The 24592-nt window shown below is 41.5% G+C and overlaps 1 protein-coding gene across 1 annotated transcript in view; it reads right to left on the bottom strand.

The window, feature by feature from the left end:
* Positions 1-11124: 11124 nt before the first annotated feature.
* The window catches only part of PDLIM5 (PDZ and LIM domain 5), a 132641-nt gene continuing 119173 nt past the window's right edge, over positions 11125-24592 (bottom strand). The window contains 4 exon segments of the mRNA XM_075149586.1: positions 11125-14254; positions 14874-14989; positions 18807-18927; positions 19931-20111. Coding sequence (XP_075005687.1) covers positions 14165-14254; positions 14874-14989; positions 18807-18927; positions 19931-20111 — 508 coding nt within the window. The 3' untranslated portion in view covers positions 11125-14164.

Raw genomic sequence — 24592 nt, 5'->3', positions numbered from 1 at the left:
TATAAGTTACACAGACGGTATACATTACAGAGGCTCCAAATTCTGAGAGAATGTAATAGAATATAATGTTATATAGCAATTTTACCTGCAGTCTCTTCAAAAAAAAGAATCACCAAACTCCTTTCAATTCTGCAGCTCTTTTTTTTTTAAAAAACCCCTCTTTTTTAAAAAAAAAGCTCTTTTTAAAAAAGAAACCTTTTTTTAAAAAAAAAGTCTCCAGCCTTTACAATTAAATAATTTCACTTCAGTTCTTCCTAGGTATTCCCTGTGCAAATGCACTGTAACGCTATCTCATTATTGAAGAGGAGTGTGGAAGGCTTGGACAGCATCTGTAACGCGAGCTGTGTAACAATGCAAACATTTACTGTCTCCTCTGCCTTTTACAGAGCGCCGCGTGCGCCTTCCTTCTGCCCTTCCCGGGGGGAGGAAAGCCGGGAGCCCCGCAAAACTGCAAAGGCAGCCTGAACCACCCCGCAAATGCAGGCGTGCAAAAAAATGTGACGGGGCTGATCCTACCTTGGGTGGACATGAATTAGGAGCCACAGCTACAGAACCTAGTTTCTTTGCAGATATCCATGACCTTCTTTGCCTTATTGCAAAGATTTTATTCCAAAGTTATCCCAGCAACCTCTGGGATATCTGTTTTGTTAGAGCTATTTGCCACTGAATTAAATTCCTCTGTAAACCTTTTATTTCTTATTGTGCTCTGGTGTATTGGGAGCACCGGAGACTCACTTGTAAAACTGCAGGCGGTGCGTTTCTTGCACACAGTGTAATTCTCACACGGGGTTTTAAAAGTTAAAACCAACTCTCCCACATGAAGGTGGTCTATCAGCTGTAATTCCCGATAGGTAAATGGCTGCTTGGCGCTATCTGCAGACAACTTGTTTTGACATTTTGTTGGACTGATTTCCATGGCGCTGCTTTTGGCTCCTCCATGGCACTGCGGAAGGGAAACCACTTCTGCCATGGGCGAATCGATGAACAAAGCCAAGGACGCGACACACGGAAACGCTCTCCAGCACGAGCGGGGAAACTCTGACAAAACACAAGGTGCCTTAAAATATCCCCTGCTGCTCTCTCACAAGAAGGTGCAGCGGTTACCAGCTGCAGCCACCTGTTACCTGCCACAATTCAGCCATGCGGAGTAACAATAATGTTGTGAATTATTTTGATAAAACCCACCCTCTACATAAAGTCACAAATGTGAGGAGCTTAGAAAGTGTGCATATTGTCTGGGTCTGCGAGGAAGAGAAGCAGCCTGCTCAATTTCAAAACAATAATAATTAAAAACAATAATAATTAAAATAATTTTAAAAAATTAAACAATAATAATTAAAAAAAAAAATCGATAAACTTGCCTTACGAATATTATTTTAAACATGTCTGTGACAGACTGCTTGAAGTCAAAGCCTAATAAAGCACTTATCTTCAAGAGGACTTCTTACATATTTAAGAGGAAGCACATACTTGCGGGTTCCAGGCACTGAATATTGTGTTCGCAACAAGCGTTGTGCTACCTGCCGTCTCTGCCTTATTCCAATCGGCATTTCCCTGGGTCCAGATCCCAGGTCAAAAGGCTGTACAGATTGCTGTAATGAGCCAATGACCAAGAATGAGAGAAGGACTGCAGGTTGCATTTTATGTTCATTGTCTTCATGATTCAGAGCGTAAGGTTTTCTATTCTTTGCATACATCTGCATAGCATTATCCATATGTCAACCATAACAAAAGAAAGATAATTAAAACCAGACCGATTGGAATTAATACAAAATAAACAGTTTGCTTAATATCTCTGGCTAATTTATCTTATGAGAAAAGTGAAGCTAATGCTTCCATCTAAGCTGTGGGGGGAAAAAATTAGAAAAAAAAAGCAAAATACCTCACCTGAAAACAAACTCCTCTTTGATCCTGTTTTGCTTGAACTGCCAGCACCACTTCTTCTCCAGTACCATCCATTCCTTCTCCGTCTCTATTTGCTCTCTTCCATGCATCTCTTCTGGCCAACTGTTAAGAGTCTAGTAACATACCAGGATGATTTTTATCAAATTAACCAGAAAAGTATTTAAGTCCTTACTTAGAATTTCCATTTGCAAAAAAAAGCTGTGCAATTACTCTCTGCTTCAGCTGTACAAGTTTTGCTCTAGCGTTTTGTGTCCACGTCTAGTGTATCAAGTCTTTAACTGAAAGATGAATATTTGAATTGAGCTTGCCCAAAATCTCTGGCAGAATTTAAAGCAACTTCATTTTAGTTCATTAGAGGAGCTTGACATGCCCTTTTATTAATCTCTTCCTATCTAGAGCAAACTGACACTCGAAGCCCTTTTCTTCATATGCCGTTCACTGCATAGTATGATCTATTCCTAGGGGGGAAAATTAAGAGCATGCTCAGTGTACCTTTCACTATAGAGGCCTTCATTTCTGTAACTGCACGCACACACACACACAAGCCATATAGACATTGCACTAGTCAGGTCATGTATTGACTGCGGTGCCTGGCCTTTGTCTATTAATAAATATTCCCTTGGGTTTATTTTTACACTCCAAATGTCTGAAGAGTTTAAGCTTTGAACCAGACCAGAGCATTGATATAAACACCACACCAGCATGTGCCTTTGCTGTACAGATTATATTCCATTAAAAGAACATCAATAAGGTTGAAAAGCCAAGGACTGCGAAGTTAGAAGCAAATAGTGCCGATTCAGTCCTCTTCAGATACAACCTTTGATTACCTGACTGTATGCTCCGGTTTCCGTAGGAATCCACTCTCGTTTCGGTACAGCTCAAGGCAATGAAATGAGAGCATCTCCTAAAGGTAGCGTCCCCACTCCCCTCATGGCATGTTTTGGCTGAGATGCAGATCCTAATTTTCAATGATACTGGGACTCAGGTGAACAACCCCTCAGAAAGCTGATGAATCAGAAGAAAAATTTATTTCCATTATTTTTTTTTAAGTTATTATTTGTAAACATCAAACTACGTATAATAAGTAAAAGAAAACAGCCTTTACCATGGGGCGTGTTGGGCTCATCTAACACAATCACGTTACCAAGTTCATTTGTGAATAACAGCGAACACACTGATGGCTAAACACGTGGGTGGTTTTTTTCTCCATTTCCTCTATGATTAAATACACTTCTCTGGGCTAAGCTACGTCTTTCACCCCCGAACACTGAAAATGCTTTGCGCACTAAAATGTGCTGCAGGTTCATCCCATGTGCTCTTCGGGGCACCATCCCTACCTGCCTCATGAGAGCCAGCTGGGGCTGGACAGGCCCCAAGAGAAAGAAACCTGGACAAGGAGGGAAAAGCAGAAGCTCCTGAAGGCTTCCTCCATCTCTGGTCCAGGGCACCAGCCTGGCCAAGGCAGGGGACGCCCAAGACGGCGAGAGGAGAGGCGTTTCACTCCTCCAGCATCCTCACCGACCGGCCACCGCTCGGTCGAATTGTAGCTGGTACCTGGCGACCCGCAGCCATTTCAAACAGCAGCTGGGGCAGGCAGGCAGCAGCACCGCCGCCGGCCGCAGCACAAGCCGCCTCCTGGCAGAGGGAGGGCAGTTGTTCTGACCCCCCACCTCTGCCCACCCAGCTGCAAATACTGCTGGAGCTGGTAGCAGGCGGGAGGGGAAGGGCCGGGGAGCTCTTCCAGATGGACAGGAACTCCAAACAAGGCAGCACTGACAAAAATGACAAAGCGAGGTATCAGACTGCGGATTAGCTCTGCAGATCCTCACGCAGTTATTCATCTCTGGCTGACCTGGGGGAGGATATGAAATCTATGCACTGGGGTAGTGCTGGACAAGGTACATAATCCACGGACCAGAAGGAGCGATGGATTTGTTTAACCGTGAGCTGCAGCAAAGAGCTTCCAGAAATTTGTCAGCTCCCAGAGCAGCTGGATGCCCTCGCACTGGGGCACGGCTTAGCTCGGACGCCCAGTGCTCCTTCATGCAGCATTTTAAACAGCATGTGGAGAACAGCAGCTCCAACTTTGCACACAGCAATACGTAAAAAGCTTAATTTTAACAATTAGATGAGATTTTCCAGTCCATTTCATCCCCTGCGAGCTATGGTACTGCACAAGGGCTGCAGCAGCTCAAGGTGCGTTTCCCACTCACAGACCCACGGAGCTGCTCTGCAAATCTCCGCATGGACTTTAGCAGAGGTGGCCATGCCAGGAGCTGGAAGAAGTTCAGAGAAGCAAAGCCCTGGGGGAATTTGAGGTAGGGCTGCTGCCTACAGACAGCACAGGATGGGATGGTGTAATTTGAAGTAGCAGCCGGCACTGCTAATGTTAAACAACACTCGCTTCAGCCTTTGGGTAGCCCAGGATCAGCCGATGACAAAAAAAGATTTGTTTGCGCTCCCAAGTACATCATGAAGATGAAAAAGCTATTTGACCTCAAACAAAAAAGCTGGCAGAAGAAAAATGCGCACAATTTGGTGATGAATATAAATGCAGAATAGGGAAGGGAGAAAAGTCCCCTCCCACGAGGCTGCGAGGTCTCCGTCCCCCTTAGGAGCATCCTCAGCTCCTGCCTGCTGTTTTACCTTGCCCTCCCCAAATCATCCCCTTTTTTCAGACCATGGTCTCATGAATCTCTGACAAGAAACAACTGGCAAAACGGCATGATTCGCACAAGCTCTTACCCTTTTTCTAAACACCAAACTGTTTCTGATGTCACCTCCCCTTTCCTCCTGTCACCGTGCCCCATCTCCTGGCCTCTGCTGCAGCTCACTTTTCCCTTCTGTCTCTATGGTGACTGAAAGCACAACTAAAAATTGCTGCCCAGCAATTGCTGCCTTTTCTCCCTTCCAGGAGTAAGACAGGAGCTTACCATATACCATGGGAAGACATGAAGGACAGAATAGCAAACACCCTTACTGGTCAAAGAAACTAATTTGGAGTGCCAATTTCCACCCTGGTTGATTTTGCAAACCCCTGCCAGGAAGAAGTTAGAGTCTTCTCTCAACATGCTCCCTGAAAAACAAATAATTTATTACGTTAACTCCTACACATATTGATAGAGTAGGCTCACACTTGCACTGAACAGCGATTAGCCCTGAACTGAAATTAATTTAAAAATCTAACCTATACATCAGCCTCCAAAGATGTATTTTTGGCTCTCTGGATGTGGGAGAGCAAAGGCTCAGTGTCACCAGGGTGCTGCTGGGCGGAGGGATGGGAGATGAACAGCAGAGAGGCAGCGAGCAGGGGCATTTGTTGGGATGAACTGGCCTGGCTGGCTGCTTCTGCCAAGATCTCCGCAGCGGCAGGACCTATCCAAAGAAAGGAGCTGGAGCCTGGATGCAGTTGGCAATCCACAGCTCCCATATATTGATTTTCATTTTACTGTTTGCACCCTTTGTGTAGTGGAGCTACGATTACCACATCTATCCCATCACGTTCCAAATTACGACTCTGTTTCACGGTAGTACCTCAACATCGTCTAACTAGCGATCCAACACTTCCACAATACACCACTTGAATGCTAACTGCCATTGAACACAAAAATACAAGATTCTCCTACTACAATCATGTAACTGCCTAGAAGATGAATACGGTATTCGGAAACCTATTGCAAAGCTCTTGAGACCTTGTATAAAACAAACTTTAAGCAAGAAAATACGCTATTGCTGGTTTTTTGGGGAAGTATCATAGACTTCATCAGAGCATCCTCGGAAACTGATCTCCACCAAGACCCCACAGACATCCACAGACATCCACTTAGAATAAATGAAAAAGGAAAGAATCAAAAAATAACATCTCTCCAAATTTTGCAGAGGGAGCTTCTAGCCAACTATGAGATGCATTTTATTAAAAGTGGGGGAAAAGCCCTTGATTTGCCACATACTTGGGAAAATATATAAATAGATAAGGAAGAATATGTAAGGTTTAAAGACAAATTTGCAGCCTTATTGTAGTATCATTTTACTTCCATCGATATACACTGAATTATTTCAGAGAAAGCCCAACCAATTTGCTTCTCCAGATACCACTGGTCAGATTTCTGAGTAATCCTCTACTGATTGTTGGTGCGTACCACATGGGGAAAAAAGTCACCCAGCAGATTCACTTCACTGGGGTTGTTTAAAGCAAGTGTAACTCCAAGATTGGACCCTAGGTGCCGTAAATATTAAATTGCTCTATTTTATACCCTACCTGCCTCCAACAGACACAGGCGGAGAACGTACAAAGAAAAGCAGGCCCTATATTAAAAAAAAAAAAAAATCCTGCCCTATAAAATGTAATTTATTTTTTCCACATAGCAGGAGAGGGTAAGTGATTGCTTCATGTGTCATGATCAACATTTCCAATAACGGGACTCCAGAATACTCCAGTAATTTTTGAGAGATTTGAATAATTCTCAATCCACCCTTAAAGGACACTTTGAAGGGTTTACATAATTTGGAGAAATGCTGCTAGGACAACATAAATGGCATGAAAAGCTGAAGAACTCCGATGTGGGTAAAACCTGCAGAGAGTACCTCAACTTAGTGCAAGTATCAATAGTTCATCTTTCATGCAGAGCCAAATTATTAATGAATTTACCATCCTTTTTATTCTCAGAGAATATTGATCCAAGCAGAGGATGAGTACAAAAATTTTATGTTCTATTGGAGTGGAAGTGTATAACAATTCAATTAAATTACATTGAATCAGCAAGGCGCTAGAGTAGGCAGATTAGTATCAGGGAAAGACTTTCACTTTCTTACCTGACCTGTCATGGTTCGTCCAGAGGCACCGAGCATCTGAGATTTGAGAAATGAAATACACTGTTAGGAAGCAGTGTTACTTCTTGTAGTGGTGTTCCCGTCATGGGTAGCGTGGTTCAACTGTTTTGTCATCTACCAAACGAGAGCTTTCCTTCAAGTAGATTTGTGACACTTAATGGAAATCCTGCTAAAACCAAGGGCCCAGATCCGTAGCTTAAGTCTGATCTCACTCGTTGGGCAAATGTAAACATAAAATTAATGTAGTTTTGATACCAGTCATTTTTAATTTGGAGGGGAATAAGTTGAAATCAGTGAGGCTGTATCTGCTTAGGTTATCAATGATTTTGGCCCTACGCTTATTTTCATGTGTTCCCCTTTTACTTGATGGATTTCAAGGGAAAGAAAGGAGTTTATGTGGGATATAATTACCGCTTTGGTCTAGTATCTTGAGTTATTTTTCCAGCGGAAACTTCTGGGTGGGAAAACTTGACACTTTGGAAAGTGTGCCAAAATTTAGTGCAAGTTTATATTTACCAAAGGAACATTTGACATTTCAGTGATGCATCACAAAGAGAAATAAGGGACACACCTGACAGGATTATCTTGTACTGAAATACTTTAAAACAAACAATAGCACTGCCCAGCAGTAAGAAAAAGAGAAGCAAAGGCGTGAGTACTGAAAATAAGTGTGATCCTATGGAAAGTGTGAACGTTACTCAGAGCACAATGACACAAACCTTAGTTTCACAGTATAGGAGAAACCTTTTAAAACATACCCAAAATGTTAGATATTTTTAAAGAGTTTAAAGTATTTCCCATGCAAATACAAAAGCGCTTTATTACAACTTGCATACCTTACCATCTTAAATATTTTTGAAAAAAATCGTATGGAAAATGTTTTTCCAAATCAGCCACGTGTAGATTTTAGCATGGTGATTTTAAATTTCTTTAGAGACATTTTTGCTTGCACTCCATCTTATTATAACATGCCATTCTGACACAAGTAAAACTTTCATGAGACCCCTAACAACAGACAGTGGTTTTCTATCCAGCCATACACGTGCTAGATTTGGGCTTATCAGAGATGTGAATACTTTGCCCTATTTTTCACTCATCAACACAAGTTTCCCATCTATGCCAACCTCAACTTTCATGGCAAATGATAATGAAAAAGACCCTTAGGCAAAGCAATAAAGAGCAATATAAAAGCTCATTATAAGCCCAATTCATAAAATTACAAGCTGTAGCGTGCAGTATGCACAAGTAAAACTGAAAACCAAGTTCAAGCATACCAAACGAGATTATAAACTAGCTGTTGTTTTTCTGTCTGGGAAAAGCAATTCTTTAACGAGCTTGGAAACACAGCTAAATATTTTCTTTCATAAATTCGAGAAAAAGGCATACCACTTTTGAGACTTCTGCTGGGCAGCTTTTTCTCCTCTCTCTTTTCCTCTTTTAAATTTTAAATACTGCATAGGAACCATTTGCTCTGTGAGGTTCCCATAGTTAGGACCAAACCCTTCTCAGAGGAATTTTGGCACCTTATTAATTAGTTGGTTATGAGAAGGAGCTGCACTCTTTCAGTGACTCCTATTTTGCCATCAGTAAAGTGTGATCCCATAATAAATTTCCATCAAGCAAACTATTTCTGGTAATTCCCCCTAATTAACACCAGACTGCTAATAATAAATTAGGCCCTATGTGTTTCTGATATAACCAAGATCTTGTCTGAGCACAAGATATTAACCAATGTCCCGAGAAAGTAAAACTCGAACCTAAATTAAGCCTTTGCTGGTAAAAGGATTTATATGCAATTTTGTGAGAAACCCTTTGAAGATCTCATACAGGGCATTTTGACCAGCAAACATTTTGAGTGACAGAGAGATTTGTTCTGTGCTGAGCAGTGAAAGTGGATTTATTGTGAAAACACACCGTTGAGTTTTAAACCTATAAATCTTACACTGGATTACAGTGTCTTAATGAATGAATGACAGATCTCTTTTTTTTGTCGGTGCATTTTAATGTTACATGACGTTGTGATTGATAGAAACCAAACCTTTGCCATTAAAACGTCAAATGCAGACTTGATGCCTTTAAAAGTTTGGCTTCTGGAGTTTAATATACTGTTTGCAAATAGACTTGCATTTGTCTCATTCATAGCCTAAACACTGAAGGGGAGGCAAGTTTTCGGTAAAGTTGCCTCTAAATTTTATAGAGCTGTGTGCAGTGTTTTCCTTTGCTTGTGTAAATAAAGGTAGAAAACAACAGTGCATTTGCCTAGTTAAGAGATACTCAGCTAAGGAGAGTCTTACCAGGCTGGTATTATCATGAAGTAATTAGCCCTGTTATAGTAGACGGTTAAGTATCCCGCGGTGAAAGCGGAGACTGCTGCGTGCCAAGGCTAAGTACAGTATCAGATAATGCTTGCCAGAGCAGGCAGTATTTCCTTGAATAGTCTCAACCTAGGAATAATATTAAACACTTCTTAACAAGCATTGCAAAGTATTCTAGATGGGCAGTAGAATCAAGTAAAGATAGCAAATAAATAGTAATTGGCTAATACTGAGTTTTACATCGTTGCATATTCTACAGTGTTCAATACCGTATTTCCATCTTTCATTCCATCTTGAGAAAAGATGGAGAATCAGAGACTCACTGAGATTGGAAAGGACCTTTGGAGATGAAGGGACCTTGTCTAGTCCAAGGGCCATGTCCAGTCAGGTTTTGAGTATCTCCAAGGACAGAGAGTCCGCAATCTCTCTGGGCAACCTGCATCAGTGTTGCCCATCCTCACAGTTGTCCCGTCACTATGTACCACGGAGCCGAGTCTGGCTCCCCCCCTCCAGGTATTTGTACACATGGATGAGATCCCTTCTGAGCCCTCTCTTCTCCAGGCTGAACAATACCAGCTCTCTCAGCCTCTCCTCGTGTGACAAATGCTCCAAGACCTTAATCATCTTCCTAGCTCTTCACTCCAGTACATCCATGTCTCTCTTGTACTGGCGAGACCAGCACTGGACCCAGCACTCCAGATGTGTTTCACCAAGGCTGAGCAGAGAAGAAGGATCACCTCCCTGATCTGCTGGCAATGCTCCACCTAATGGACCCCAGGAGGCTGGTGGTCTTCCTTGTCACAAAGGGGACATCACTGGCTCATGGTTAACTTGGTGTCCACCAGGACCCCCAGGTCCTTTTCTGTAAAGCAAACTTCCATTCTACCCCCAAAAAACTGAAGAACAAGCAACTCAAATGATACAGAATCACAGAATCATTTAGGTTGAAAAAGACCTTTAAGATCATCAAGTCCAACCATTAACCTAGCAGTGCCAAGTCCACCACTAAACCATGTCCCTTAGCACTACTTCTACACGTCTTTTAAATACCTCCAGGGATGGTGACTCAACCGCTTCCCTGGGCAGCCTGTTCCAAGGCTTGACCACTCTTTCAGTAAAAAGACATTTACCATGGTGCAACTTTAGGACGTTTCCTCTTGTCCTGTCAGTTGTTACTTGGGAGAAGAGACCAACACCCACCTCCCTACAACCTCCTTTCAGGTAGTTGTAGAGCATGATAAGGTCTCCCCTCAGCCTCCTCTTCTCCAGACTAAACAGTCCCAGTTCCCTCAGCCGCTCCTCATAAGACTTGTGCTCCAGATCTTCACCAGCTTCGTTGCCCTTCTCTGGACACACTCCAGCACCTCCATGTCCTTCTTGTAGTGAGGGGCCCAAAACTGGACACAGTATTCGAGGTGCGGCCTCACCAGTGCCGAGTACAGGGGCACGATCACCTCCCTGCTCCTGCTGGCCACACTATTTCTGATACAGGCCAGGATGCCGTTGGCCTTCTTGGCCACCTGGGCACACTGCCAGCTCATGTTCAGCCGTCTGTTGACCAACACCCCCAGGTCCTTTTCCACCAGGGAGCTTTCCAGCCGCTCTTCCCCAAGCCTGTAGCGTTGCATGGGGTTGTTGTGACCCAAGTGCAGGACCCGGCACTTGGCCTTGTTGAATCTATTCATGTGTACAATCACGACTTTCTTTTACTGACTATGATTCAGAAAAAGAAAACAACCAACAACCCCAAAACAACTGAGGACAGATAGAGAGGGGTTTTGTGTTGGGTTTGTTTGTTTTGTTTTTTAATTGTAATTAAATTTGCAAATGCAAACAGCCAAAATTTGATGCCAAAGACTATTAAAGACAAGCAAGGAAATCACCAGGACTTAGCAGTTGGTGGTTTAGTGTAAAACAATGGAAAAAAAGGAAATTCAAACAAGTAATCTGTGAATTGATGTAGTTCCCCTTCTTACTAGTTTGCAAAGCCACTCATATGGCTAGATGATGCGAGTAGCTCCATGAGGAAACAGGTACACAACTGAACAGACCAACACACACTGAACCACAACTCAACTTTTGCTTTTAAGTTTATTGCGTTGTTATATTAAGCATTTATATTTACACATAATTCTGAATTATTTAGTTACAATATACTGAAACTGTCATCATGATTCAATTATGCACTTATAAAGACCTTCTACCTTCAGAGTTAAACCCGATTCTCTTACAGGCAGTTTTGAAAGAAAAATACTTACTGACTGAAAATGCATGCAAAAAACTACAGTAGTTACGTTACTAACATGTTTCTCCTGACTTTCTAACATTCCCTCAAAACATGAATGCTATACATGTGTTGTATGAAAAATAGTTGGGAATCTCACGAAATCCCCAAATGATGATGGAACGGTGCTGATTTTTGCTATGTCAAGTCTGCAGTCAAATATACATATGTATATGTGCATATATACGTATGTCTCTCAATGTACATGCATACGTGTGCATGTATAGAGTAGTATATATAAACACATACACACACTCATACCCCGAAAGATTCTAGAGGTAAATATGCAGGCTTACAAATAAAACAAAATACAAAGATACCAGTATGAAATAGTCCTAAACAAAAAAAGGTAATAAATATTCAGTGAGATATATGGCATTATTATAAAGTGCTCTACTAAAATCTCACTTATTAAAATAACAATAAAAATTATGTTCCTTTTAGTGGATTTATATAATTTGATAGAGCCATTAAATATTCATTATGTATCAGTGACTCTCTGCTTCCTTTTAAATTTTAAACAAATAGATAAAAGCAGAAATTAAAAGGCAAAGCAGATAAATGAAGCAGTACTATCGGAGCCTTTCAGGCTTTTGTCCTCAAATTCATTAACGCCTGCAAAATTTCAAACCCTAGAGCATATGGATTAAGAAATATAATTCCAATTAAAACTATGCAACTAAACAAAATTCAATTTGATTTTAAGGACAATGACAAACTGAAAAGTTTCTATCCTACTTTAAAATAGCGAGGTTTGAATTGCAGAAATTACTGAACGCCTTATCCTGTGCATTCCCAGCCTCTTTCCTCACCCATGTGCAATATAGCTCCACTGAAACCTAGTCCCTAGGTCTCATTTCTCCACATTCCACCTAATTTCAAAAGCAACCTGGCTCACATATTACTGTATCGTGTCCAGTCTGCTTCTACCCTTCTGATTTTCAGCCAAACTCACAAAAGGGTACATCTACAAGAGTGTAAACATTTTAAACAGCTTTATGCCATTTCTTCCGTACCACCAGAAGTTAGAAAAAGGAACATGGTAGTATTGAAGAAAAAAGACTTCAGGAAATAAAGTGAAACAGCCCCACAACGTGAACCTGTCTCACTGAATTAATAAGAAAGCCAAATATCTTTTCATATACCTTGTTACAATTGCTTTACTCAACCACAGCAATTTTTTTGTGATTTTCCCCATGGTTTTATGTATAAACCTGTCCTTTGTATCAGTAAAAAAAAAAAAACAAACCACAACAGCAAAACCAGTAAATGGTTACTTTTAATGTCTACTGGAAAGAGCACTAAAAACTAACAATTCGGCTCTGACATCCCAGTTGAATTAAATAGCATGTAAATTCAGTTTCCCTCAGGAATCTGATCTGGCCCTGAGAGGGCCCCCTTCTCTGTTGTGCAACTCTGCTGGAGCGAAATTCACCCGTGCAGAGGGTCACCACCTCTTCCCCATCTGCCTACAACTGCTCCATACCACTTCAGCCCTAATTTGAAGTTAAGTGGGACTTGGCTGCTGCACAGGTCTTGCACTGACTCTCAGTATGGAGGCAAAATTCATATCAAGCCACAGAATTGGCTACGTCTCCTGGCTCGCAGTAAATGCATAATGACAGCATTGTCTCTCTGCTCCCTTGCAAGAAGATACTGAGAGATACTGAACTGCCTAACTCGATATTGTATTATTCAACAATATATTCCCTACATCTGGAGGAAAAGAGAGAAATAAAACCTAAACTAATAAAAATCTTAACAGCTGAGCAAGAAAGTAAGTTTTCGGTACACTACCTGGCACACCACCAATATACATATTCATGAGCTACATGGTAAAGAATGTACTGAGAGAAAAACAATGTCCTCAGTTGCACTTCAGCAGTTTCCCTCATTCAACATCAGAGTCTCACATTCTCGATATAAAACACTGTTACCTGCAGATTCAGTGCAATTTCCCCTTCCCAAGGCACTTTAAACCATCTAAAATCTGAACTGAGAACATAAGAGTGTAACTCCTCGCTCCCTTATTTTTAAGATCTGATCTGACATTTCCATCCTGTCAAATACACCTTCACTAGCAGGTTTTTTGGCCAGTGTTCTGGTAGTACATGAGTTAAGGAAGAGTATCCCATTTATGTTTTCTTCTAAGTGGCATCTTCTAAACTATTCTTGTTCACCAGCATAGCCATTGCCCCATTTAACTGCTTTGTAAAAATCTCTGTCCTTTGCAGACCCATCAGAGATTTAACTGCAAAGGCACAGGTACATGTAATTGTGCAGGAGGCTTCACGTATACGAGTATCAGATAAAAATATCAGTTGTTGAACTATATATTCCATGTAATCTTATCTTTGCTTCGAGTTCCTTTTAATGGAGTTTAGCCGCAATACTTCTAGACATACTTTAAAAAACATCAGCACAATAAAGTGCTCTGGATCACTGAAGCCAATCTCCTTTTATTTGTTGAATAGCAGCAAAACCAAGACTTGTAATACCAGGTATTTATTTTTATAGATGTTTCACTTCTCATGCTGAAGCAGATATAAATGTGGTCATAAAATCATGAAACCAATACAGTAATGTGCCAAGTAAAGGCACTCTAATCGTTTGGCTTGGGTGCAATTCCCGATTCCTATCTTCTTATGAAGCAAAACCCTAACTGATAAACGCTCTACAAATTAGTGTACAACCCCCTCTGCAAGTGTCCACATTTCTCTACCATTCTAGAAAATCACACATATATATAATTTTAACCAATTATTGAACACAGACATTTTAACCTTTCTTTCTGCTCAGTACATTTGTTACACAAGATGAGCTCCAAGCATCAGATGTTGATAGAGTGAGCGTGTTTCTTGCACAGTGGCTTGTCCTTCTTGGAGAAGAAAGTCTGACCCTCCAAACTGTCACTACATACCTGAAATGGGATAAAAAAGAAAAGATCACCCAATTCAGATGGATGAATTACACCATACATTATTCAGAATGCCAAATCATGGCATTGTTCTATGCACAAATAAGTTCAAAGAATAAGAATTACTACCTTTTTCTTAGTATTTGATGTAATACTAATGGTTGATGTAAGCATAACCTTCTTTTCTTTAAGTCTACAGGTTCTTAACTGGGATCAGAGTTAGGTTCAGCATTTTAAAAAAAAAATCCAATCATTAGGATTGGGGCTTTTTTTTCTGGTCATACAATATTAGCAGGTGATACTTTGGCTACAGTGTCTTTATGTCAAAAGCACTCTTGCTACTTTAGAAACGCAGCCCATTCCTGCACGGCCTTCAATGCTTGTTCCGAGGAAGCAAACATCAAGGGTTAAACGCTAGTACACATGGCTGCAATCTGGGCCAGCTCGTCTGGACCGGTGCCAAAGGCTCACAATAGCAACACCCCTTCCAAGTAACTGGGAAAGTGCTTTTTGTTTGGGCTCAGAGGATTGAAAGAGGTTATAGCTTAACTCCCGTATCGGTCAGGTTAGCACAAGCACTGCTGCCATGGGTTTGTTTAAAATGTAGGCTAGCTTTACTCACTGAGCATACAAAGCAAGTGTCATGCCAAGTGTGGCCCAGAGCTTCAAGAAACCTGTCTCCAGCTTCAATGGGGAATTCACAGCCACGGCACATAGTACCGAAGAGGGCATAGTAATCTGCAAACAAATACAAACAGATGGTTAAAGATGAAGCATATCAGAAAAGCAAGACTGACCCTTTGAAACCTTTGTGCTTTTCTTTCAATGGCAGTGGGTTTGCACTTGTCAAGTTTTATAATACTGGGTACACTGAATAAAGAGGGCCTAGATCGAAAGACTGGGATGCCCTCCTTTCCTCGCTAATTCAGTTCTCATCCCCTTCCTTATCCTTTCAAGTGAGCAATGCTTCCATCTTCCTGGTGTTTCATTTCCTTGAGATCAATAGTGCGCTCAGGGGGGGAAATGCACTTCTCACAGAGCACCCGTGTGGACTCTACGTGCTCCTTACCTCCTCTCCGGCTCTGCCTTGAAAGCATACCCTGGCTGTTCACCTCCTCAGCGAGTAATGAACTCCTGCCTCCGTTCTGGCACAGTATTTGCCCCAGACTGCACTACACAAAATCATGCAATCATTAGGCTTCTGTCCTAAACAGAGTCTAGCAATTTGGATCAAGTCAGAATTGTTTTCTAGTCACTGGAGTTTATTACATGGTTTTAAAAAAGAAAAAAAACCAAAACCAAACCAAAAACAAACCAGAGGCTTTAGGCAATATATTTATTGCATTTAACAAAAAGTATCAGTAGGGTATCAGGATGGTTATTAGTGACTGGAATCACTGAAGGGTATTCATTTTTAGGCTCCGGATTGACTTGGCGCCTCTGGAGGCTCCCCTGGAGCCAGCAGAGAAAAGCTCCTCCAGCAGTCTCAGAGAGCAGGGATCAAAGCCAAGGGCACCGAACCGTTCATACTCCCCACCGACTGCAGAGCTTGAAAAAGACAGAGCAGGGCAGACTAGCAGGGTAAAATACATGTATAAAGTTGGGTGGGAGGCACTGACACCCACGCCCATGGTCTCCATGTGTGAAACTCGCCTCTTTGTGTCAGGAGCTACAAGTCACCACAGCCCTCTGCTGCCCACCTGTGCAGACCTAAATTTCACCCCAAGCTGTCTGGTCTTTTCCACTTATTTCAACTCTCAAACACCCCATTCTAAGAAGAAAATGGTTTTTTTTCCTGCACAGAAGACAACAGCATTAGTGCTATAACATGACAGAATTTGGGATCAGCATGCTGCCGTGCCAAACACATCATGTCATGCAACGTTACATTTTCATAAGATGAACTATAGAGTGACAACCATAAGGAAGCTTTGAACTCCATCTTTAATAGTTACACTGGCTCTGACATGGAAATTAGATGTCAGGGGTTGTTTTCAAGGAGCCTTATAAGGAGTGGCAAGTGGGGTACAAGGAGATTTTGTTTCTCAACTAGATTATACAGATCTGCTGAAGCTCTAGTGCTTACTGCAAGAGAGCCAACGGCGGCTTATCACATGTGTCAAGCCCAAGGGAAGAGTCCTGTTTTGGTTTAGTAAGAGAGTGTTTTGTATGATGACCTGAAAAAGCACCATCATAGGAGGCATCTCAGCAGGACAGGGAACACAAGTGCTCTGTAAAAGCAAAGCCCTTGATGGCTGCCAGTGGCAAGAAACAGCTTCACCGATCGCTTTCATTAATCCATGCTACTGGCATGAATTTGCAAGTGTTTAAGCAGAAGACAGACAATAGAAATGTCAAATGGTAGAACACCTGTGTCCAAAACCCCTGAAGGACATGGTCTCATGACCATACTGTTTCAGCTCTTTGCATTCCTGTTCATACAGAATCTTTTACTGATATTTTCCTGGTGCCAGTAGTTAAAGCCTTTTGTAAGTTGGCCTGTGGTTTGTGTTGATAAGTTTATTGGCTTTTCTTCTGAAGAAAGGGCAATAGATAAGGCAGAATGAAGGGCATCAGCTTTCTTTTGCTTTTACATGCTTGAATTGTGATACCACAGAAGCCTTCCAAGGCAGACTTCTCATACAGTCACATATCAATGCTTCTTGCACACAGCATTTTCAAAACTAGGTTACTAACTCTGCACTTAAAAAAAAAAGTTCAAACTTGCAGATATCTGCACTTCTAATTTAATTTTAGCATCGACGCCCAAACCCAGAACATTTTGCAGATTAAACCCCCTTAATACTAATAGCTGATGCTGGTATAATTTCAAATACAGATTTAAAATTAGAACCCTTCTTTGCACTAGGAAGAAGGAAAGTTGGCAATGACATTTGCTCTTTATTTCTTTAAAATTAGTTATAGACTCTTAACTGCAGCTGGACTGGAAGTCTTTGAAGAATGAATATATCGCAAATTAACATCTAGTTAGAGAGCCAGAGTCATTACAACATATCACTGCCAATAACACCTCACAGAATGTGTCTACATTAACTTGCGCTGGCAACTTTCTATCTCAGAAATAAACTTTGGGAGAAGTATAATATTCTTGACATTTTACCCCAGTGTTTCCTGCTCACAGTATAGAAAAGTGCGCGTTTGTGCGCGGAAGCCGTAACAGTAGCACAAATCAATGCACCGCACAACATACGTGTCATTTGGTGGCAGGAACAAGAATTCAATATTAGCAGAACAAACCTGGTCACGAGCTTTCCACCCAAAGGGGAGTTATCGATTCCTCCAGTACTATTTTTGAATCATCAAATGGTTCCAAGATTAGGGGCTTCAGATTGTTTCAGGATGAAATTTCACCGTGCTGTCACACTGGAGGATGCTGCTCATATATCCATTTCCTCTGCTGCTCCACAAATTAATAGGAGCAACACGTTACCCTGCTTGTGTCACTGAGTTAGCAATAACCTACCGCGTCCTTTTGTATCTGCCAACACCTCATTAAAGCCGCTCTGACAGAAATTTTGGACAAATTCTGCTTGCTTTCCTCATCCTTTCAGTACCTAGTACTCTCCATGGCACCTGCTGCGAACAACTGCGGGATCAACCCAGAAGCAAATCTTAGCTCCAAACAGGTCACTAGGATTTCATGCTAAATCTCTTCCCATCAATCTACTTCCACCTCTAGTTAAACTATAATGCTCCTTACAGTAGAAGGAAAAACACAGAAAAGGACCAACTGATGGTTCTAACATGGATGTAAACGGCATGCAGTGTGAAAATAGACAATTTTGATACGATTGACTATCTATATCTTTCCTAGCCCAGAAGGGTACATGGGAAGTTTTAAGCAAATTAGGAAACCAACATAAATAAAAATTGTTCATATTAATCAAAAAGATACGATTAGCTGGAAGTGCTAAAAACCAAACCAGAATCCCTCTGAACTTCTAAGCCGCATTTTTCACATAATATTACTCATCAGGCTTTCAAGTGCTATAATCATATCACTGTATTTTTCCCCGACAGCCTGTTTTTTTATCCCAACCTTATGCTCAACAGATGTTATCCCTGATCCTGCAAAAAACTTCCTGGGCAGACTGAGTCCCTCCCGGCTGTGAATAAGGTTATTCAGAGTAAAACACATTACTCCACTGGCATTTGCTTGTTTAGTAAATAAGCAGATTTACATAAACTCCAGATTATTTTAAAGCCAACCAGAAAGTCACCCTAAAATTAACACTTCGCTGTATCACTGATACCTACAGCTGAGGGCTTACCAGGAACAGCAAGCAAAACCAGTGACAAGAAGCCTGCTCCTGCCAAAGCCCATCAAGAAATTCTCACCAACTTCTCCTGCTGCAAACTCAAAGTGTCTACAGCATTTGTTGCTGCTTTGAATTGACATATCAAAGTTACATGAATTTGCTGGGACACTTCTTCTGAAGTGAAGCTTGAGAAAAAGGAATTATTATTTCTTCCAACCTTATCAAGCTCTGCTTCCCCGCACAGCCGCAGTAAACTTTGGTGTGTTGCTTCTTACCCGTCTCACAGTAGGGATCGCCGTCTTCTAAGTGGAAGACATTATTGCGGATGGGGTTATGACAGGCCACACACACGAAGCAGGAAACGTGCCAAGTTTGTTTCAAAGCATTTATTACTTCCTGTGGGGATTAAAAAAAGTGTTATTAACACATTATTTTGACATGATGACTAGATTGTGGTGACCATGCCTCCACACTTGATTCGTTTCGAGAATACTTGTTTCCTACTGCTACTTTGAAAATGGGTTGTGCACGCAATCTCTGCTGATGTTAACGAGGTACTTTATTTACGGTACATCTCCTTATTTGTCATAAGCAACCTTTCATATTTTGGAAGGTTCAACGTAGAGTTAGACAGATTTAACAACTCATTTGTTCACCTTTTCCATTTTAATTAGTATCTCACCCGTAACGGTCCCCTGAAATAAGAAAAACAGCATTTCCGATGTCTCCTCAAGTCCGTGAATAGTTAATAAGAAGACATCACATTGAAAATTATGACTGCTTTGTGTTGTTTTGGAAGATGCTATAGTGCCAAATATGACTTGAGAATCGTGCTGCCAGAGCCCTGTGTGACCCCAGTTACACAAGAGTCCAGACACATTGCTGTCTGCAGTAAAGCGGCGGATGATCAGCTGGCGGGCTCAAATTAGCAATACTAGTGCCGAGTAGGATAATGCGTCTTTCTATCTACCATTGGGAATATTTCAGTACTTCACATCTAGCCAACCAGCGTGTTCCCCAGCACTCAGCTTAGTTAAGGAGGATTATTTATTTTTCTTTCCCGCCCCCTGCCTCGATTTTGTAAAAAGCTGCCAATTAAAAGCATTTTGCTTGAGAAAATTTAGTACTCGCAACAGCTACAGAACAGCTTCATGAAAACAGAAGCTGAACTTGGAAGAGCCAAGGAGACTACAGCACCTTTTCTCAAAGAGACTGAAAAGGCTCAACATTAGAAAAGCCAAAACTATGTTCTGTATGTGATGGGACCTGAAAAGGTATGTCAGAGTACGTTTGGAGGCATGCAGACTGGGCCAGATAAAAGGGAATTTCACTACAGAGAAGCACTGAACACTGTGGTTACTGTTCCCACTGAAAAACAGGCCACTTGCTGGTCACTTACCCCAAGTATCTTCCTTTGGCACTTTGAACACTCAGGAGCAAAGAACTTCTCATAGCAGACCTCACAATACAGGGCCCCTTTCTCTTCCACAAATCCAATGTAAGCCATGGACGTTTTGCAATGAGCACAATTAAATTCCTCTGGATGCCACGACTTCCCCAAAGCCACCAAGAAGGGTCCTCTGGTTAGAAAGAAGAGATTTGGTCAGCAAATGCCCCTGGGTTGGCTCCCGCAAAAGCTGTTAATAGGCTTAATCTGCGATACCTCTGTGCCATTATTACACTGTTCACAAACTTATTCTGCTCCATCCCTCTTCCCTCCTACGGGCTCTAAGAAAGCGTCAAGTGTTGACTAGATCTATTCCCATCAAACTATCTCCCAGAAACGCCTGACCACAATAAATACTAATTCTCTTTGCTTCACTGCATTTCAGAAATCTTGTTTTAGAACTACATTAAATACAGTGCTGAAGTGGCTGCTAGGGAAAAGAAGAAGGATGTTCCCTATGTTCCCAACTGTTTCCATCTATTGTAAAGAGATATTTGACTCAGTGATATGATCAGCTCTCTTTCAGCATGCATTTGTATCGAGGCCACAAATGTTGAAGTAGACTTGACTCCATTAAAAGCTGATAACACCAGTTTCTTGTGAGACAAAAATTCAATTGCTGTCCTTATCCAACAAGTTTGTTACAGGATAACCCATCCCAGTTGTTGATTTTTTTTTTTTGTTGGTTTGTTTGGTTTCCCCCCCCTCCCCCCCAGAAGTTAGTTAAAATACGACCATTTTCTCCAAATACAGAGCCTCCTATACTATTTGCAAACACAAAATAATGATGCTTTTATAGCATTTGTCTGGCTAATACAACAAGGTTAATAGACAAGATGAAATTGTCCATTTCTCAGTCAACAAAAACTTCTCAGTTTGTAACTCATAAATCCCAGGCATATGCCATTGTATCTGTATTTATTTGAAAACATATTCAGCATGCTAATTTCTTTAATGAACTTATTTACTTTAATAAGGTGCATCCTAGGTCCCACCAACACTCAACCTTCCAGAATTTAGGTTTCAGGTGAACTTTGTGGTTCAAGTTCATCTCCCTCGCCAGATTTCCCATTTTTGCAATACCAACAGAGATGCCATTCTTTCAGTAATGAATCACTTTTATCTGATCTAATACTTCACTGCAAAAAAAGTGTAAGGCACTAATATCACCACCCTGTTACTAAACATTTGTTTTGAAATCGAGTAAGCTACAAGAACATTTTTGTGCAAGATAAGATTCTCATATGAACAAAGCAACAGCAATAGGGAAGAAAAAAAAACTTAAAATTTGTTTCCAGGGTTACACTGACTGTAAGATGGAAATATAAGCGGGCAGAGGACAGAGGGCAACTTCACTGAGAGTAGGGGGTAATTAATTTAATTTCTCTTCTACATTTTCTCTGGAGCTGCTATTTTCAACAGGAGGAGAAGTCAAAAATAAGGGACTCAAACCGATTTAGGACAAGTTGCACACCTCCTGAGATGATGAACATATTTAATCTGCAACAGTTTCTTCTGTTTACCTCTGATGATCGGAAAGCAAGCAGTGAAAAAGGGCTCCTGGAGAGCAGCTTGTAGCCCTTTAAGGAGGGAGCCGGGTCGAGCGCAGCCTCTGGACCCCACTCCCAGCGGATGCCTGAGCAGTGCAAACACTGACCTAACCCGATACCCTCCCGCCGCCCTACAAGCACCTTTTTACATCAATGCCCTTTCAGTTATGTACTGATCAAACAATACAAGCCCTTATGTACAACAAAGTGCTCTCAGTGCGCCGTGTCAGCACAGGCTAATTTAACAGATTCATTAACACGGGGCTGACACCGAGGAGGCTCTCCCGGCTCCAGGTAGGATTGAGTTTCTGGCCATCTGCACCGAAACGATAGGCTCGGTTAGCTCTGCAATGGAAAGAAAATGCGCTAGCGACAGGAGGGGAAGGAATTTTTACATCTGCTGCATTTAGCTCTCCAGAGTTTTCAGCTCTGACATGTTGAGGTTAGCCATTCAGGACAGCACACAGGAACCCAGACGGATGGGGAACAGCCCGAGAGTACATCTACGGAGTTTCTTTCCCAAAGTCCCCAGACAGCTGTGGCCGTGCCCTGCACAATGTCTCCGAGGTGTTCCATTAGCGGGCTGGCTCCCTGCGCACACGTGTCCAGAAGAACACTTTCTAAACACAATTTTACTTTTAATCAGGCCCTAGTTTAAACATGTCAAGCTGACGCTGCAGCTTAATGATACCAGTGACTTAAAAGCTGCCCCAAAGCATGTGGAAGAAAGGGGGGAAAAAAACCAAACACCTGCCACGTAAAAAACACTAAACCATGACATTCAGAACTTGGAGGTGTTCCTGGTCTCTGCATATTTTTGCAATTGAAATGATAGCTTCCAGTAATGAAAGGTATTTATTTGCTGTATTCATTTGAAAAGGAGTTTAAAGCCTTGATTTGAGTAACGGGGCCACATGCCCACACTCACGCAACCTGATGGGAAGTAGCTAGGGCATGAAATGCTAGGAAGATGGCTGCAGGTGGCTTCATCCTTCCTTCCCCATTTAAAAACAAACAAAAAAATCCCACATGCCTCTGTCAACTAGAAAATGCTTTTAAAGATGGTGCTAAAAAAACATGTTCCTTCCATCTAAAGATATGGGATGATCCAACTGGCAACAGTTGGCTACGAATGCCCCTCTATCCCAGGCTACTTTGACATGCTAACATTTCTAAACAAATTTCTGGCATCACCAACTAGATCACGTGAACCAAACTCACAGATGAAGGCAAATACTCATAATTTTTTTTTTTTTTAGAAGAGATTCTTATGTATTTACAACAGTATTTACAGAATCTTATGCCCCAAAGGATGACCAGGTACATAAATTTGGTAGCCACCTAAAACACCTGGGTCCTATATGTAGCAATGATATAGGGGCAAACTGGAAGGAGAAGTAAATAACAAACAGGAAATATAAGCGTAATTTCTATCTTTACACTTGTAACTAAATATAACTTCATCAGTATGGTCATGATGTATTAGTATGCCGATAATCTAGCTTCTCATGTGACTTTTATTATGATAGCGAGCCAGAACTGGAATTTGGTGGTAGAGAGATCAAAAGGACTCCCACATCTGCTAAGTAGGCTAATCACTCTACAGTTAACCATACAGCAGTCTACACCCTGGGAAGTTTCTTTTTCTCCTTACTTGAAAATGCCATGATATATAATTTCTGTATAGGAGATGCTGAAGGGAAGCACCGTTTGTACTTTCTCCTTTGTGCCTTTAAAATAATTAAGCTGTATGAAAAGGTGACAAAACCAAATCATCATTCACAGGTGGACACGCCAAAGAGTATGTTCTGAATGGACATCCAGGGAAAACACATGTGGACTGCAAAGGGAGTGCCAAGTCTGCTGCGGCACCCACTGAGACTCTCCAGGAACCAGAAGTCTTCATCAGAAAATGTCAGAAGTTTGTCAGACCGTCACAGCAAGTAGATCACAGGAAATCTAATTTGCCTCCAACTTTGATTCTTTCAGACATGGAAAGAAAAGCTTACTTAATGAAGCTTTGGAAAAAACTGGAATCTTCAGACAATCATAGTATGAATACTTAAAGATATATTAAAAAGTTATAAGACATCTCTAAGAACGGTTTTGGCTCAACCAGCCCGAGTGTAAAGCAACCAACTCCACAACGCATTTTGGCATCAAAACAGATGTACAATGCAATGTCACTTGATCCTCCTCCTACCTTTTCACAGGTAACGCTACCGCTAAGGGCATGATCTGTAATTATGCTAAAACATGAATTCAAAATGCCATTGCAATCTTTCAAATCCACTGTATGCTGTGAACACGAGACATACTTAGCATTGATTAACACACATCAACTCATCCTCAAAGGAAACAATGCTTCCTTTTAATAACTGAGGTGGCATTTAACATATGAAGAAATATAAGGATTTAAATACCACCAGCAAATTACAAAGAAGTTAGAGGTGGGTATCAGTTACTATTCATGAAGAGGTGTCACTTTCAATAGGTGATAATGGCCCAAGTACTGTCAAGTAGGGCTCCACAGTTTCTCCTCATGCAGCCTCTAAGGAGCAAAGGTTGCTCCATGGACCAGAACACTCCTCTACTTACCGGGGTGGCAACTCATCTCCTTTTTAATGGTGATCAAAGCAGGGAGAAGCAGCAAGTGATTTAAGGGCTGACAGGAGAGGTTGGCTGCTCAGGAGTGATCTACAGACTGTGCTATGAGACCCCACGGCACAGAGCGTCAGTGAACCCTGCTGAACCCCAGGTGCCTTAAAAGGCACTGAAGTTTCTTGCATGAAAGGTGCAGTGTATAGTGGATTTGCTATGTTCGTATTCATTTTCAAACTGAAACAATGGTAACAAAAAGGAAGGTTCATGGTTGCTTGCTTATTATTTACTAGACACAAATCCAAAGCCCTCCACTGCCCAGGGAACAAAAAAGTCAGAATACTAAAGACAGACATGGTGATTCTATGGGCCAAACTGTTCAACAAATCAGATGAATCTCATCCAAAAAGTGTATAGACCTTTTTGATATCAATCTTCCAGTTTGCCGTGGAGCAAAAAATCT

The sequence above is a fragment of the Calonectris borealis genome, chromosome 4 (genome assembly GCF_964195595.1).
Source record: "Calonectris borealis chromosome 4, bCalBor7.hap1.2, whole genome shotgun sequence".
NCBI lineage: Eukaryota > Metazoa > Chordata > Aves > Procellariiformes > Procellariidae > Calonectris > Calonectris borealis.
Note: the sequence above shows the minus strand (reverse complement) of the source record. Positions and strands in the feature narration are given on the sequence as shown.